The sequence below is a fragment of the Triplophysa rosa genome, linkage group LG4 (genome assembly GCF_024868665.1).
Source record: "Triplophysa rosa linkage group LG4, Trosa_1v2, whole genome shotgun sequence".
NCBI classification, from domain to species: Eukaryota; Metazoa; Chordata; class Actinopteri; order Cypriniformes; family Nemacheilidae; genus Triplophysa; species Triplophysa rosa.
The window spans coordinates 6,445,603-6,464,596 of record NC_079893.1 but is presented as its reverse complement, the minus strand read 5'-3'; the positions used below and the strand labels follow the sequence as shown (position 1 = coordinate 6,464,596).

At 38.0% G+C, this 18,994-nt stretch overlaps 1 protein-coding gene across 2 annotated transcripts in view; it reads left to right on the top strand.

Moving 5' to 3' along the window:
- Nucleotides 1-18,994, top strand: part of sdk1b (sidekick cell adhesion molecule 1b) — a 188,498-nt gene that overhangs the window by 58,737 nt on the left and 110,767 nt on the right. For both annotated transcript variants that reach the window (XM_057332366.1, XM_057332365.1), the window contains exon 3: nt 17,508-17,664. In XM_057332366.1, coding sequence (XP_057188349.1) covers nt 17,508-17,664 — 157 coding nt within the window. The remainder of the gene's footprint in view (nt 1-17,507; nt 17,665-18,994) is intronic.

The window sequence follows — 18,994 nt, the reverse complement described above, 5'->3', positions numbered from 1 at the left end:
AGTGTAGGAGAACGGTTGGGATTAAATGCTTTAAAGATGATGAAAACGCCTTTGAAAATGAAGAATGAAGCTCGGACAAAGGCTGAACTGAACTTTTAGGTTGCCGAGTTCAAGTGGATCAGAGCGTTGGAGCGTTCAGTGCGTGCTTGACTCCACGCTTCACATATCTGAGAGATGATAATTAAATATTTATTCTCTTGTTGCCATGAAAGCTTTCCACGACGTATGTTACTTGTCTGAATATATGTATGGGTTATATTTGCTTACGTTATTTTTGTTCTGGATCAATAGAACCACCGAACTAAGTGTGAAGAATCTCCACAGATGTATCCAGGTATTGTTCACGTACTGTATCATAAATAGAAAGATTATGGATGTGGTTACACATTTAATGTACTGTGTGGCAGGGAAGTGTGAGTATTTGGACACGGGACTGGTTTGTACTAATCAATCACAATCCACTGATGTCGGTTCAGTGAAAGACGCTTCAATCAACAGCTGAAGGAAATTGTTGCACGGCAACAGCTGCTAAGTGCTCTGAATGTCAATGCCATTAAAAAACATCAAATTACATTTTGACAACGTCCTGATGATGAATAGAATGAAATGCTAGCCAAGTTTCAGATCCAGAAGGAGAATTAAACGCCGCGTTCAAGTTTGCAGCATTCAGAAGGTCTGTGGTTTCGCCGTGTTTTACAGTTTTTGAGGAATAAACCACACTGATGCTCTTCAACTCATTTGAAAGTTTGTTTTTGTTTGATGAGATTGCAGTAATTACATGTTTGTGATGTTTGGGGTGGAACAGAAAGATTTGTTGTTAAAGGTGGGTGTTGTAAGGGTACATACAGTATGTGTGTGTGTTTAATATAACGAACACAGGCACTCCTCCAGGCCTGAGCTTTGATTGATTAGTTTGGCTTGGCGTGTTTATTTTCTATTTCTAATCCGGTAGCCATTCATTAGGCCTGTCAGTAAAACCTTTAAATAAAACTCGCTTTCTCTACCTCCCTTCCTGCCCTCCTCCATAACTCCACCCTCCTTCCTTAACTCTCTCTCTCTTTCTTGCTTTCTCTCGGTTCGGTTTTGCCTTGATGTAGCTTATAGATCTTGCACGCTAATGTATTTTATTCATGTTAAATATACATGTGATGGATGGATGGATGGATGGATGAATAGATAGATATATGCATAGATAGAAAGATACATGCATTTATACAGTAGATAACTATAGATGGATGGATGGATGGATGGATGGATGGATGGATGGATGGATGGATGGATGGATGGATGGATGGATGGATAGATAGATAGATGATAGATAGATAGATAGATAGATAGATAGATAGATAGATAGATAGACAACTAAAGATAGATGGAAAGATAGACAGCTATAGATGGATGGATAGACAACGATGGATGGATGGATGGATGGATAGACATGGATGAATGGATATATGCATTGATAGAAAGATATATGCATAGATGGATAAAAATAGATGGATGGATAGATAGACAACTATAGATGGATGGATAGATAGACAACTATAGATGGATGGAAAGATAGACAACTATAGATGGATGGATAGATAGACAACTATAGATGGATGGATAGATAGACAACTATAGATGCGTGGATCGATAGACAACTATGGATGAATGGATGGATGGATAGACAACTATGGATGGATGGATAGATAGACACCTATGGATGCATAGATGGATGGATAACTATAGATGGATGGATGTATAGATAGACAACTATAGATGCATAGATGGATGGATAACTATAGATGGATGGATGGATGGATGGATAGATGTATGGATGGATGGATGGATAGATATATAGGCAACTATGGATGCATGGATAGATAGACAACTATGGATGGATGGATAGATAGACAACTATGGATGCATAGATGGATGGATAACTATAGATGGATGGATGTATAGATAGACAACTATAGATGCATAGATGGATGGATAACTATAGATGGATGGATGGATGGATGGATAGATGGATGGATGGATGGATGGATAGATATATAGGCAACTATGGATGCATGGATAGATAGACAACTATGGATGGATGGATAGATAGACAACTATGGATGCATAGATGGATGGATAACTATAGATGGATGGATGGATGGATAGATATATAGGCAACTATGGATGCATAGATAGATAGACAACTATGGATGGATGGATAGATGCATGCATATATGGATAACTATAGATGCATAGATAAATAGATAACTAGTTGCATAGAAAGAAAGCGTTAGATGCATAGTAAGATAACTTTAGATGCATAAATTGATAACTATAGATATAGATAGATCGTTTAACTGTAAGTTTAGCTGAAATGTGTGAGTCTGTTTAGTAGCAGATATCAGTGTGACAACTTCCCCCATATAGAGAAACAGAATGTTCGTGTCGGTGGGTGTTCAATGAACTGTATCTCTCTTTCTGGGCAGTAACAGTGAAATCGTTCAATAGCTTTTTTGTAACATTTCAGTAGAAATTGACTTTCAAAATACAAAACAAGCTAGAAACCTATAAAATAATTCTTGTTTTACACACACTCATGCATTATACAGGTATTTACTTGCGTACACACACGGCATAATTGCATTTTAGTTTGACATGTAATAAATATATAAAAATCAGTGTTTTTTTGTCATTTGACATTGTGTTGTCTGACAGATCTCTAGTGTATTTAATTAAGAAGCAAACAGTACCGATTTCATTGGTTTGCATCTGTTTGCGCGCGTGGGTTTGTGTGTGACGGTGAGTGATGGTCTTTGATTCAGAAAGGCCCCAGATGTTCATCTGTCCAGAGTCTGCCAGTCACAATCCAACTCTGACAGGACCCGACAGAGCTGTCATTCCTGAACGCCTGCCAGTCAAGCCAAAGTCGTATGCATTCTGGGAGCGTGCGCATGTGCGTGTGTGGTGGGGGTGTATCTGTCACAATTTGTTTCGCCAAAGGCTTGATGAGGAGAATGATAACTCAGAGGTTTACTTCACCGTGTGTGTGTGTGCGTGCATATGTTTGAACTTTCTGTCAGTGTGTACGTTTCTTGAGGTTTGTTATGGGTACTCCGGTGTCCAAGCGTGTGACTGGACGGACTGTGAATGAGGTGGGTTGACCTTGAGCAGAAATCACATCTTTATCACATTCGGTGAGGAATGTAATGGGCAGCTAATATGATATGATACCTGTACGCTGTATAAAGAATGTCTTGTAAGTTGGATTCTATCGTGAGGAGATGATTGACAATTGACAACAACATAAACAAATATTATGTGGCCCAAACTTAACTTCTGGTAGACCTCTGCAAAGAATCAATAACTGTTGAGTAGTTTTAGTATAATTGTAAACAATTGAATTAAATTAATAATAAAATAAATTGTTATATTATAACCCAACACAGACCAGAAGTTAACTCAGGTTAGTGTCATGATCCCGCCTTCCTAGCAGCTGTGTCTCTTGTTCTGGCAGACGGGATGATGACAGCCCCACTTCTTGTGTTTGTGTTGGATGTCATGCGCTCTTCTGTCTTGAGTCTTAGCCCCGCCCCCTTGTTTCCTTATTCATTATCCCATCATTATTTTAGGCCCTACACCTGTCTCCCTCGTTACCTCTCCTTAGTTGCTTCCCTATTTAAAGCCTTTGTGTTTGCTGTCTTGTGCTGCACCGTTTTGTGACCCCCCCACCATCATGTTTTGTCTGCCCTGTGAGTTTTAGTTAAAATTGAGTTTTGTTTTTATCTTGTCATGTTTTGGTTCTGTTACCCCCTCGAGGGATTTTTAGTTATGTTTTCATGTCTTATAAAATAAAGACTTTTTGGTTTAGAGCTGTCTGCATCTGGGTTCTGTCCATGAGTTTCATGACAGGTTAGCAGGTGTGTCTGATGAAACTGTCTATAGAAGCAGTTTTTGATGGAAAGGTGCATGCTTAAATATCTGAATATCAGTAGTTCGTACACAAACATATAACTTTGCAAACATAAATTTTTTATTACAAAATGTTTAAATGGATGACTTTGACTGAATAATGTAGAAAGAACATTCTTTCTTCAAATTCAGCTACAATATGGAAGCAGTTCGCGTGTAAAATACAAACGCAGTTTGTGAAAATGAAACCAAAAAAATCATTCATTTCTTATATCTTCACAATCTTCAATCTTGATCATACATTTACTTTGAATAAAATTGGTTCTTGTTTGTTGCGTGACAAAATATCATATGACAACTAGTCGAGACACACAAAAACAAAAAGATTCAAAGTTTTGAAATGAGAAGACATATATATCCGGGATTTCATGAGGTTGAGAAAATATTCCTTTGGTAAACATAATTTCAAGCTCCTTCTTTATTTTTACAAAATAAAAAATGTACTTTCATGAAAACGTAATGACTTTTATCCATTTACGGCAATAGCAAATAATATTAGATTTCATAAAGAAACGTTAGCATTGATATATGTCAAGATGCTCTTGAGGGTGAACTTGACCTTCAGCCTTCATGTCCTAATAAAAAATTACAGTTAGGGCCATAAATATTTGGACAGAGGCACATTTTTTGTTATTTTAGCTGTGTATCAATATGTTTTCGAGTTACAGTTTTATAATAGATATTGTCTTAAAGTGCACACTCTCAGCTTTATTTAGAGTGTATTCACATCCAGATTAGCTGAAGGATTTAGGAATTACAGCTCTTTAATATGAAGCGCCCCCCTTTTTCAAGGGACCAAAAGTAATTGGACAGTTGAATAAAAAGCTGTTTTATTCACATGTATGGGCTTTTCCTCAAATAATTTTGTCATAAATGAAGCATGTTAAAGGTCTGGAGTTGATTCTACATGTGGTGTTTGCATTTGGAAGCTGTTGCTGTGAACCCACATCATGGGGTTCAGGGAGATCTCCATGCAAGTGAAACAGACCATAGTTAGATTTTAAAAACACTACACATCCGTCAAAAAGATGCCAAGAACATTAAGAGCGGCCAAATCAACAATTTGGTACATTCTAAGAAAAAAACAACACACCGCTGAGCTCAGTAACAAAACAATCCTAGGCGTCCATATGAGATAAAAGTGGTGGATGATGACATTATCCTCTCCACGATGAAGAAAAACACCTTCACAATGTCTGGACAAGTGAAGAACACTCTCCAAGAGGTAAATATGTCAATGTTTGTCAATCAAAACAATAAAGAGGATTCACAACAAGGTGCAAAAGCCTCAAGAATAGGATGGGTAGATTAGACTTCTGAAATAGCCGAACAAGCTCTAGAAAGCATTTTTTTGGAGAGATCAAATTAATTTCAGCCTGCATAAGACTAAAAAGAATAAAAGATATGGAGAAGGCTTGGAATATCTCATGATATGAGCATACAACATTTTCAGTAAAATAGTGTTCAGGCAGTGTGATTCCATTTCCATGCATGACGTCCTCAGGCACTGGGTCACTGGTGTTTTTTGGTGATGTAACAGAAGACAGAAGCATCCGGATTAATTCTTCACTTGTCAGGAAGTTGTGAAGATGTTTTTCTTTATCATGGAGAGGATAATGTCATCATCCACCACTTTGATCTCATATGGACACCTAGGATTGTTTTGTTACTGAGCTCAGTGGTGTGTTTTTTTCCCCCAGAATGTCCCAAATTGTTGATTTGGCCGCTCTTAATGTTCCTGGCATCTTTCTGACGGATGTGTAGTGTTTTTAAAATCTAACTATGGTCTGTTTCACTTGCATGGAGATCTCCCTGAACCCCATGATGTGGGTTCACAGCAACAGCTTCCAAATGCAAACACCACATGTAGAATCAACTCCAGACCTTTAACATGCTTCATTTATGACAAAATTATTTAAGGAAAAGCCCATACATGTGAATAAAACAGCTTTTTATTCAACTGTCCAATTACTTTTGGTCCCTTGAAAAAGGGGGGCGCTTCATATTAAAGAGCTGTAATTCCTAAATCCTTCAACTAATCTGGATGTGAATACACTCTAAATAAAGCTGAGAGTGTGCACTTTAAGACAATATCTATTATAAAACTGTAACTCGAAAACATATTGATACACAGCTAAAATAAAATAAAAAAATGTGCCTCTGTCCAAATATTTATGGCCCTAACTGTATCTTCCAAATTGGCTGCCGGTCATGTTTCAGGAGGTGGAGGTGGATCATTTTTTGTGACCGTCCAAAATCCACTGTTATGTGATGCCTGCTTTATCCAATTCAGTTCATTCCTTATAGATCAAATTAAAATAATTTTAATTATTTGCTCTACTTTTTTCTCATTGATTATTTGGTTTCACTCTAAAATACGTCACCTGCAAGAATTATGAACGCATGTTAGCTCTATTCAACAGTAAACCTGTAATCCCAAATCGGATCGCATAACACTGCTCGGATTTTGTTACGCAAAATTTGATTTGAATGCAAATTCTTAAGATGGTAAGTAGATACCTAGCAATGAAACTTTACGACTTTTATGATGTTTGCCTGTGCAATATCCGTGCCGGTTTTTAATGCGACACAGCTAAACTCTGATAATACGTATCAATATAGTCACATCTCTGCCAGATTACATTTAAATGCCTGCAGGAAACAAACTAAAACGTATTTCATGCATCTTGCACAATCCGGGTCAATAAGGGAAGACTCTTTTCAACGTCTCTGCGTCTCAAAAGGCTACTTTTTCTTCATTTACTTCACCCCAGTTTCTTATTTTTGATACAGATTTGCTATTTCAAAGCAACACATTTCATCATGCGTCGTTTTATGCTTGGGCAGTTTTTGGAAGCCAAAAACTCATTCCCGACACATCAAAACTCCTTCTGTTTTTGTCCATCAGATATTCATGAGATGCCGAACGTGAGCGCGTAAACACGCTTTGACGCCCGGCCGTACACATACACGGCATCCTTGAGCTCGACATCACAGGCTGTGTTGACATGTAAGCGTGATATAAGTGATAATGAGTCGGTCATGGGTGGATGGGTGTGTGAGGGGGGTCATAATAAGTTGAGAAATATAGAATAAAAATGAGAAGCCAGAGAATGATGGAGCACCTCATCAAAGCCACTGGAAATGACAGGGAGGCAAAAAGCGAGGTGAGAGAAAGAAAAATAGTGGTGGAAAGAAGGAGTGCTGATGAAATGATATTGGTTTACCTGTGTGTGTGTGTGTGTGTGTGTGTGTGTGTGCGTGCGTGTGTGTGTGTGTGTGTGTGTGTGTGTGTGTGCGCGTGCGTGCGTGTGTGTGTGTGTTTAAGGCCTCATAAGAATGCCGCCTGTGACTCAGAATACAAATGAACTGCAGAATAAAATGAACCGCGAATGAGAGAACCCGCAACTCTTCGGAGACGTCAGAGTTTTTTTGTCTCTGCTATGGGTTAACACCACCGTCTGTATGCCAAAGGGGGCTTAAGGAACGAACTGTATCATCTTTGACCTTGAAGTGTGGAGCGTTTGGTTTCAGGATTTGAAAAATGTGAAGATTTAAATACACGTATGCATGTTTGTTATACTTCATTATTGTATCAATGTGAGATCATCTTGTGCTTCAATGCAAACAAGAAAATCTGACCTTTAGAATGTCACTGATTCGGTTGCATTAAAGTGATCTGGAAAAGTTTTTTCGCTGTATTTAAAGGGACAGTATAAAACTAATAAAATAAAACTAATGTCATCAGTTACTCATCCTTGAGATGTTCCAAATCCATATACATTTCTTTGTTCTGATGAGCACAGAGAAAGATATTTGGAAGAATGTAACCAAACAGTTCTTGGCCACCATTGACTACCATAGTAGGAAACATTAAAATGGCAGTCAATGGTGACCCAGAACTGCTTTCCTACATACTTCAAAATATCTTCTTTTGTATCCAACAGATCAATGAAATTTACAAAACAATGTTTCCTACGTTGGAGCTCTCTGAAAATTCTGTAAAGTTCGACCAGCGCACTTTTTGCACGTTTGGATCTTGTAATTACGGTAATTGCTGCATGCCGTGAACGCACCTTTACCTTCAAAGTTATTATCTTTTAATTACCAGTTAAATATCACAAAGTTGAGCTTTATTGAGCTAAATTTTCAGACAGAGATGTATCTGTGTCGTAGTCACCTTGAGAGTGCAGCTAAAAAATTCTGTTCCGTCAGTGCAAAAATATGATGTGTAGAACCGTTTTGCGTCTGTACTTGTGGGAAATGCTTTTCTTCCTGCGGTGGGATATAATTGTACTTTTTGCATATGCAGGTACACACACCCGCAAATTCTGCAGAGCCAATCTGACAACACAGGAAGTCATGCTTTGCCCACAGTCCTCTAGGGGAAGTTGTCAAATATTAAAGTGTCTCCCTTTAATGAGGTCACGTACTACGGTGTGTCCCGTGGGAGAGCCACTGCTTCGGCGCCCGTGCGTATACGCCAGTTCGCGTACACGTTAAGTTCTAGTCGAGACTAATCTTTTTTAAAATTACAGATCAAGCACTTGACATCCAGCTTTTCTTGACTTAATCCAGGCAGCTGTGTCCCACCCCTGGAGTTTATCTCTCTGGAATTCTGCTCTTCCATGTTGTTGAGGGGCTTTTTTCTTCATGTTTCCCTCCGCAGGTAAAAAGAAAAGTAATGAAAAAGAGAAAAAGCATTTTCTTAAAAAAGGTGGTAGAAATTGAAGGTATTTATAGCACTGCGTTATGCTTTGAAATGGTCACGTGAGAAAGCCACTTTTTTTCTCCTGTCTGACTCGGTATATATGGCCCTATGAAATTCCATGTCATTCCATTTTTATTTTTCTGGATTCCGTGTTTTCCATTTTTTACTGTACAATAGTGAGTCATATACAGTATTTGCCCACATGAAATAATACTTTAGTAAACTATACTATTCACTTAAAAACTATATAGAAAACCTACAGTGGATACTTTGAACCATACAAGCAAAAACATCAGTAAAATAGGGTATAATGTACTTAACTTAAAAAACAAGTACATTTTCTTTTTTCTTTTGTTTTCAGGTCTACTTAAATTTAAGTACTATTTTTAATAAAGTAATAATTTTGTTTAAATAACCACTATTTTTTATAATTTTAGTAGCACATTAACTTTCATTTAATAAAGTAAATAAAAAGTGGTCGAATTATAAAAAATGTGGGATGGTGTGGTAAAATGTGGGTGTGTTATAACTTATTCAAGTTAACCAGACTTTTATTTTGATGGGTTGCTGCTAAGGTTGTTTGACAGTAGCTTCAATGCAGTTGAAAGCGCCGCACGAGCATTACTAATCAAAACACTTTTAAAACAGACCCGCATCTGAAACATTCTAACGTTATTCGTAGCACAATTTGCATTTTTGTTAGCTGTTCAGCGCTACTTTCTTTTTAAAAAGTAATACATTTGACAGATTCCGTGCCATTCCGTGTTATACAGCAAATTCCATTTTTATGCCTGAATTCCGCGTTTTCCGCATTGCGGAAATCCTAGGACCCTAAGTATATAAAATGACTAATGCCCTATACCGCAGATGTTGGATCCTGTCAGAGTAAAGGCCATTGCACATTGAGTCCGAAATTTGTGCACGTTTAAAAATAAATATGACCTCACGTTGTGTCAATCACATTTACACACTGCCTCGGATATTTTCGTCCGTCATAAAAAAATAAAAAAGGGTTCGATTTTCTGCGTTTTTCGCATCCGTATCAAGCATTTTGAGAGGCGTTTTGACAATTCAGAGACGCCGTACAACGAGCCACCCCCCAGTCGACAGAAACGGTGGAGGGCCGATGTGGGCCAAAAAATGCCATGGCCGATTTTTCTTCCCAGTCCAGCCCTGATGGCGGTCATAAGTCACGAAGAGTTTAGGGAGGGCGATTGTCACTTCCTGTTAACGTGGTGAATTACGGGATGCTTACTTAAACATTGCTGCTTTTTCTCAAAAGTGCTCAGGCAAAATGAAAATTCTTTCATCATTTACTCACCCTCATGTTCTTCCTGTATGACTTTCATTCTTCTGCAGAACACAAAACAAGATGTTTTGAAGAACGCCGGTAACCAAACAATGTCCCAAATTCACTTCCATTACATTTACATTTCTCAAAATATCTTCTTTTGTGTTTAAAGAAAGAGTTATATACAGGTTTTTAATGACATGAGGTTGATTAAGTAAAAAACAGAATATGATTTTTTACCTGCATAGTGATTCTGGAAGTTTTGGGTTGAGTGCTGGCAAGCTATCAGAAAAATCCTGAAAAACACCAAAGACACTTTTTGTCTGTGTAATAATGAGTACTTCCCATGTGTACACTTCTCTTTTATCTCTGCTTGATTAATTCTGAGGGTTGTTAGTGCATTGAAAACACACACTAATGTAAGGCGATGATGTTTTTCTCTTGAATATTGAACAAGTAATTAAAAGTAGCTTTAACGAGCAGACATTTAATCACTGTCGTTCACTTCTCATGTTTTGGCTGTTTTGTCTTTAATTGGTGCCAGCGTGTTTTAACAGCTGAAGAGTCTTATTACGTGCACTTTTAAAAACATTTTTAGTCATTTTTTTCTTATGAATTACAATCATAATTTTAATATATTTTACACCCACAGCCTCTCTTGTGAGATTTCGGGCTCTTTCTCTCAAGAGAAATATCTGATATGCAGGAGACTTAAAGGGACAGTTCACCCCAAAATAAAAATTCTGTCATCATTTACTCCCCCTTGAGTTGTTCCAAACAGTTCTTGGCCACCATTGACTAGGAAAAATTACAATGGTAGTCAAAAGTGCCCCAGAAATTTTTGCTTTCCTACATTCTTCAAAATATCTTCTTTTGCGTTCAACAGCACAAAGAAATTTACAAAGCAATTTTTCCTACGATGGTAGTCAATGGTGGCCAAGAACTATTTGGTTGCAACCATCTTTAAAATATCATTCTCTGTGTTCATCAGAACAAAGAAATGTATACAGATTTGGAACAACTCGAGGGTGAGTAAATGATGACAAAATTTTTGTAAGAGATTTGTAATGTTTCGTTCTTATGGGAGGCTAGAATAAAGTCATGTTTGCATACATTCCCTATTTTTGCTTGTTTTGTGCTATTTATATTGTCAACCAAATGAAAAAGAGGAATAGAGAAAAGAAGCAAAAATTGTTTAAAGTTAACTCTTGTTGGCAGACTTATGGTTTGATGTTATCATTGATTTTTGTGATAAGTAATACGCCTTTCACCGTTGACCTGGTGTTTCTATTCTAGCCACAAAAAGAGATCACTGTATTTTATATTTGAACAGTAGATAAAGCGTTTTTTTAGCTACAAGCTTCATGCTTTGCTTCATCAGTACTTTTTTTGATATCCTAATTTGTACTATACTGTATTTAGTATTTGACTTCTATAGAGCACCAGAAAACTGTTAAAATCTCTTCCAACATTAGTTTAATATACAATAATATGCCCTCCACTGTCAGTCCGTCCGTAAAGGTTCCAGTCGTCAGGCTGAATTGGGAGCGAATGGCGTTTGATCCGAATCCGCCTAAATAATGAATGAAAGTAGATCCGTCTGTCCATCATATTCAGACATGACAACCGCACCAAGGTTACACTGGTAAGACCCATGAAAGAATCCGCGAGAAAACAAGCCAGTGGGTCTTTGACGTGCTCTTGAGAAAAGGTTAAAAGAGAGAACTTTTAATCAAATCCCCCCTTCTTGATCGTGGAAAGCTTTGCTTGAGGTCTACCGGCTACTGGGGGAATATTAGATGGCTAGACTCTTAATCGAGCGTGTCACAACTTCTCTTTTGGTGTGTGATAACTCTTTTGGATGGGGCCCATCTCTTTTTACATGAAAGAGCGTTTCTGAGATGTTTGTCCTTGTGAAACAGCAGGACTGTCAGAATAACTTCCTTGCTTTTGAGAGTACGTGTCTGTGTACGTTAGACTTTTTTTTTATTTTGTTGCAGAAACATGTAGGCGAGAACGCTTGTGATGTGTAACTGCGTGCTTGCGTCGCACTCGGCAAACGTTCGCGTATTTTTTTGGCGTACGTTTTTTCTCCTGAGAAAACCACTCTCACAATATCACACTTGTCTCCTGAAGAGATTTAGAAGATTCTGTATTAATTTTGTTTATATATATATAAGCAACAAAATATTCCTCTGGGATCGCACAGGCTGTAAAAAAAACAGCAGCGAGGAGGAAATAAAATGACAGTTGAATAACAGTCAGTCAGTAATACACCTCAGGGTTCAGACATTTAGAAATGATAGACTTGTAGCCGCCGGAGGATTCGTGTGTGAAGTGTGCGATTGTGTATGTTTATCCTTTTGTTTCGCTTTTCGCTTGATTTCTGGTCGCTTTCTCTCTCTCTCCTCATCCACTTAATTTTCAAGCTGTCAGATTTCGCATCCTTTTGAACTTTAATTTGATTAAAAACAAACAAAATGCACTGAATGCTCGGCTTGCTGGCTTATCTAGCGGCACACAGTAATTATTGTGCTATTGTTCCATCTTCCCTCTGAAGAATAACTAACTCTGTCAGGTGTAACTAAACACGTCTACCTGAACCAAACAGAGGCGAGACATTCTGTTAACTGATTCTCTTAAAGGGACAGTTCACCCAAAAAAGAAATCTCTGTCATGCTCTCTTGTATTTCAAACCTTGTGTACTGTAACTTATTCATGTGGAACACAAATGGATACATTTGGACGAATGTTTATGCTTGTTGTTCTCCACACAACGAAGGCTAAAGGTCTTTGCACATACAGTCCGAAATGTTCGTATGCGTTTTTCGTATTTGACTCTTGCTCTGAATTGTTAAAAAAGGCCACTCAAAATGCTTGACGGATGTGAAAAACGCAGAAAATGGAACCCAGTCCGAATTTTTTTATGACGGACGAAAATATCGGAGGCAGTGTATAAATGTGATTGACATAACGTGCGGTCGTATTTATTTTTTAACGTGCGGAAATTTCGGACGCAAATTTCGGACTCAATGTGCAATGGGCTTTACAGTGATCAAGGGGTTTTTAAGTTCCAAATAAATGAATAATTGATCAACAAGAATTTCTAGTTGTTTTGCGTTCTGTAAATTTTGTACATTGTTTTCTGTTTAAAAATCTTTCTTTTTGTGTGTCGCACAGGAATTCGGTACCCTTAAAGGGACAGTTCACCCAAAAATAAAAGTCATCATTTACTCACCCCAAATCTGTATACGGTTAGTTGATAGACTAATATGCAAATGTGTCCTATGGTGTGACGGAAAAAATGTAGAAAACATTGAAGATAAATCTCTCTTATGCTAATTTATATGATAAATAGAAATATTTATAATATAAAACAATGTAATATTAACAGTTTGTTTTATACATTTTGCTATATCACACCATAGGATACATGTACGATTCTTTCGTCAACTACCCATCAATTTCTTTGTTTCGTTGAACACAGAGAAAGATATTTGAAAGAATGCTTGTAACCAAACAGTTCTCGGCCCCCATTGACTACCATAGTAGGAAGAATTGCAGTGGTAGTCAATAGTGCCCCAGAACTGTTTGCTTTCCTACATTCTTTAAAATATCTTCTTTTGTGTTCAACAGAACAAAGAAATGTATAAAGCAAATTTTCGTACTATGGTAGACAGTAGAACTATTCCTTTAAACAAGGTCTCTTATTCCTTTTTTATAAATTGTACTATGTGGTTTATGTATGTCAGATATTGTAGTATATGTACTTGGTAAATAAAGTAAATAAAGTATTAAAGACTTCACACAATAAGCATTGTGTTTGCACCGCTCTGAAAGTGTATTTGAGGACAACGTTTATCCTTTTGGTTTCAGAGGTCGTAGGTTCTTCCGAGCGAGCTGCAGAGATTGTCTGGTCAGGACGCACTTTAAAACACACCGTGTGTGTGTGTGTGTGTGTGTGTGTGCATATGTCGTGTTTCCCGCTCCCTGGAGTTTCTTTTGCCTCCACTTTATGGAAATGTCACTGATCACCCTGTCTCTTCCACTGCGTGAATCGGCGAGATGTGTGTGTGTTTGTGTACAAGCGCTGATATTTGTGCGTGTGGATAGCTTGCGCCGCAGTTCACTGAAATGTTTGTGCGTGTGTGTTTGATGTGTAAATGTCACTGATCACCTCATTTCTTCCACCTGATTACCCATGATTGCTTTTACCTGTCTGTGCGCTCAGATCTTCTCTGTGGGTAACGGTGTCCTGAGGCTACAAGAAGGGATTGGTGCATTATGGGTAGGGGGGGGTCGCTTAACTCCCCCAAATTGTGTGACTGTAACAAGTGCATGTAGTTGTTTCATCAACTCACACTGGAGAAACAAAAAAGGGCAGATCGGACTTTGTGTGAGAGGCGTCGAAAGGGGTGTGTGGGATGTCGAAAATGTATTTTCAAATTCGCCTGAATGACTAATTGACGAATCAGTCTTAAAGAAGTCTTGCATTAGTAATAATGATGGAGGAAGTCAAGACGTGGAGTTATTGTTGTGTTTTGCTTTCTAGGACAAACCAGTACGCAACATTACTCTTACGGTGAGGGGTGGGGAAAGGGTGACCTATACACACCCCTGAGCATTACATTTGATCACGCGTTCTGGCATCTTAATAACACAATGATAACATTAACAGGGGCAAGTTGTTCACAAAGAATTTTGTTGGATTCCAAATTCTGATCATTTTGGGCGCAGATAATAAATCTGGCAATAAATATCCCATAAACTTACATTGAAGGAATCTCATAGCAACACACTAAAAATAAGTTTCCACCCCAACAGTATAGTGCTGACTAGTTCTTCACGGAAAATAATTACTTGAAAAAACTGAATATCCCTTCATGTTCTTTGACCTTTGCGCATTTAAGCAAGGAACTTATTTTCTCCAGGAGGCCCGTTTCCGCAATTAGTCTTTTTTGGATGAAAGCGTCCGCTAAATGACGAGTAATTTACTAACAAGTGTGGTGGGAGGTACTGAGAAATTGCCCATTAGCTTCACGAAAACAGACTGTAAGCACTTCTTCCTGCAGGAAAATCTTTTTTGAACACTGATTCCGGGATGCTTGAAAAGCAACAGTCCTAATGTAGAGCTTGTTCTTAAAGGGAAAGTTCACCCCAAAATAAAAATCCTGTTATCATTTACTCACCCTCATGTCATTTGAAACCTGTATGACTTTCTTTCTTTTGCAAAACACAAAAGAAGATATTTTGAAGAATGTTGGTAACCAAACTAGGGCTGGGCGATATATATCGCGATTCACACTAATTATACATTAGGGCTGCACGATCATTTATCGCGATACCACTAAATCCTATTGAAATCAAGCTGGCTACGATATGCAATGTGTCGATATCTTTTTTAATGCATAGCTTGTCCGTGGGATCAGTAGGAAATGCTGCTCGATCTAAAAGCAGTGCGAGTTTGAGTCGCTTATAATGTGCATTTGAAAAAGCAACACCCGTCAAACATGATCATTATAAATATACTTTATTATCATAAAAATACCCGATGAGGCTTGAGTAACAGTGATAAAAAGATGTCCATAGGCATTTCCTAGATTCTCCAACGTGTTATGGTCTTCTTCTGCAGTGCATATTTGGAGTTTCCGCACAAGAGCGCCCTCTGGCTTTCGGATGCAGCAGCATTTTCCCCGTACTTCACTCAAAAGCTGTGCATAAATCACGTGATATTTATTGTCGGTTTATCGCGACCGCCCTATTATACATGACTATATAGATTCTGAAACCGGTTCTTTATGCACAGCTCTTCAGGGAACTACAGGTCTTTGATCAGTAGGAAGTACTGCTCGATCTAAAATCACTACGAGATTGAGTCGTTTACAACGTGCATTTGAAAAAGCAACACTCGTCAAACATCATCATTATAAATATACTTTATTATCATGAAAATACCTGAAAAGGTTTGAAGAACAGCGATAGAATAGGGGGTATGGACGTGTCGTCACTTTACCACGTGAGCGCCCCCGTGGGTGGCAAAACACTCATCAAAATGATTGCTTACAATATCAGGAAACGCAATTCCGTGCAACATTTCAGTGTCCAGGAACACCTGATTCCTTTGTAAGTCGTAAGGAAGTCGTAAGGATCACCGTTGAGTCCAGCTGCTTGTAATTTCAGCAAATAATTGCGTGTTTTAGTCCCGGTTTCTTTGTTTCTTCTATTGTTCTCAGCCATTTTGCTGGGTGTTTTGCCCCGCAGGGGAAAGTCACGTCAATGCATACCCTCTATATCACCATTGGCATTTCCTGGAACTGTAGCTGTGTCTGAAACCACTCCCTATCTCCTATATAGTGCACTATATCGGGTGTCCGCCATTTTGTAGTGGTGTCCGAAACCTAAGGTAAACTACTACATTGCCTACATTCGTTCACTCTTTTTTACCCACAATGAACTCTGATTCTGATCACTTCTTCTCCATATGTAATTTGCTATATAGGGAATAGTGAAGGAGTGAACAACGGAGCAGTTTCAGACACTGCATTGCTGCGTCCGAAATCGCATACTGTGACAGTAGCCTACGTACTGAATTTGAATAAGTACCTACCTATCGGCTGATAAAACACTACGTTCAATATAGTATGAGTGGTAGTAGTATGAATACATTTCGGACATACTGCGTCCGCCATGTTTTATGGTCAAGTGACCCGTATGCTCTTTGACCTATGACGTATTAACAACAACTTATACAGTACGTGAGCGTTGATATAAAATTAATTTAGTCACGAGAAATTAATTTATTGGCACTTACATTAAAAACGGACGTCCGCCTTAAAGTTTTCTGCTATATTTATTTGATTTACTTTTGAAATTTGACCGTTGCTCAGCTACCGTGGCATCATGGGATAGAGAAGTGTACGTCCGATCCACACTCACGAATCTCGGCGGAAGTAGTAGACCATCCGGGTATTTCTCGCCTACTGTTTTTTGCTTACTGAGGTTTCGGACATACTATTCATGACTCATACTCATTTTTGCCTACTATATAGTATGGAAGTAGGCGATTTCAGATGCAGTTTGTGTAAGTCTTTCGTTCTTCTTCTGTCCCATATTCGGAATTTCTGCGCGAAAGCTCCCTCTGGCTTTCGGATGTTGCGGCATTTAACTGTAACTCATTAAGGATGAGAATGTTTTGCTAATAACAGGAGGTGAATGATCATGACAGAAAGACAGTACTGTACTGGATTTTAACTGTGAGCAGCGTGCAGCTGAAGTGGTTCAACCAGAGAAAATGATTCATAATTTATCGGCTATAATAGGCCTAAATTTGAATTTAAATAAAAAATTACGATAACGATTTGCCGATAATTTATCGTGCATTCCTAAACCAAACAACAGCAGTACCCATTCACTTCTATTGTATGGACACAAAACCAATGGAAGTCAATGGGTACCTAATGGGTCTTAGACAGACAGATAGAAAAACTCTCATTACTTTGAATTATTTATAATGCATTTGAACTCATTTGTTTTGTAATTTCTCCACAGACGTCGCCCCGTACTTCAAAACAGAGGCTGGAGGTGAACAGACGCACCTGGAGGGCAACAGACTCGTGCTCACCTGTTTGGCCGAGGGCAGCTGGCCGCTGGAGTTCAAGTGGATCAGAAACACCACAGACATCACAGAATATTCCCCTGAGTACAGGTACTGAAGAACTCTTGAATACTGCTGCACGCATACTTAGGCTTAGATAAATATTCTGTTGGTTTAGTTGTTTAAATATCTTATCCAAAGCTGTTCAGCAGGGATAATCCTCTTGAAGCAACCTGGGGTTTAGCACAATGCTGGTATGGGATCCCAGACACTCTTTGCGGTTTAACCTTCAATCTTTTTGTTGCTCCTTCAGGATGTTAAAGACAATATAAAAAAAAACAGTAACAACACTATTAACTTCCAAAATGCAGCACTTTCTTTAATAATGTAGATAGGGATAGTAAAGGGAGGTATCAAGGTTTGTTTGTGCCGTAATGTTAAAGTCAAATAAATGTTTATTATTTTATTTTATTTTATTTTATTTTATTGCTTTGGATTGCATGGCAAAGTTTAGTTTAGTTTAGTTTAGTTAGTTTAGTTTAGTTTAGTTTAGTTTATTAACTTATTTACTTTTCTAATGCACATTGCTATGAAAAACATATAGTGAACAATTGGTTTATGTTATTCTAAATAAAAATCTTTGTTATCTTTAATCAAAATGTAAGGGCTCGCTGTTCCTCCAAAACTTTTCCCCTTGTCCTCTAACATCACCTTGGTTAATGTTTACTAATAGCCAAAGAGTTATTTATGCATTATTCTAGCAAACTTGCATTCAGGTCTCGCTCTGAGGACTGCTGCGTAATATCTATTTATCACAATCCAATCAATACCCTATGGATAAAATCATGTCCCGTTCCACATATTTCACGTTAAACAATCGATTTAACTCGTAACTAGACATCGCAGAAGTAAAATGTTTGCAGATGGGGTTCAAAATTGACTTTATTTACATTTTTCCTCAGTCTCGCAGCCTTCGTTATGCCGTCAGAAAATGCATTTGGAGGAAATGCAGGAAAAATAAATCATGATTAAAAATGGCACACAAATTATTATACAAAATAAAAAGTACATTAGAAAAGTAAATAGGCTCGGTTCTAATTTCATGTTGACTTTATTAATTTCTCAGCATAACATTATAGTCCAAACAAATCCTCATAGTACTCCACATTATTTGTCACAGAAATGATGTTGCATTTCAGAAGTCAAATGTGTTGTTGTCGTCCACCCTGTTGATTTTAGCTGCGCAAACACAACGATACTCTGTTTTCGGTTGGTTTTGGTATAAGTAACAATGATTTTGCACTGATTTAGTAGGTTTTTGTGAAGGGGTTGTATGGTACAAAATAGCGCTGCAGTGTAAAATAATAGTTCATACCAAAAGGAGACAGTGTTGAGTCCTGCGGGATCTCATTTGTCCTGTTCTCTTCTTTGGCCTGTCTGG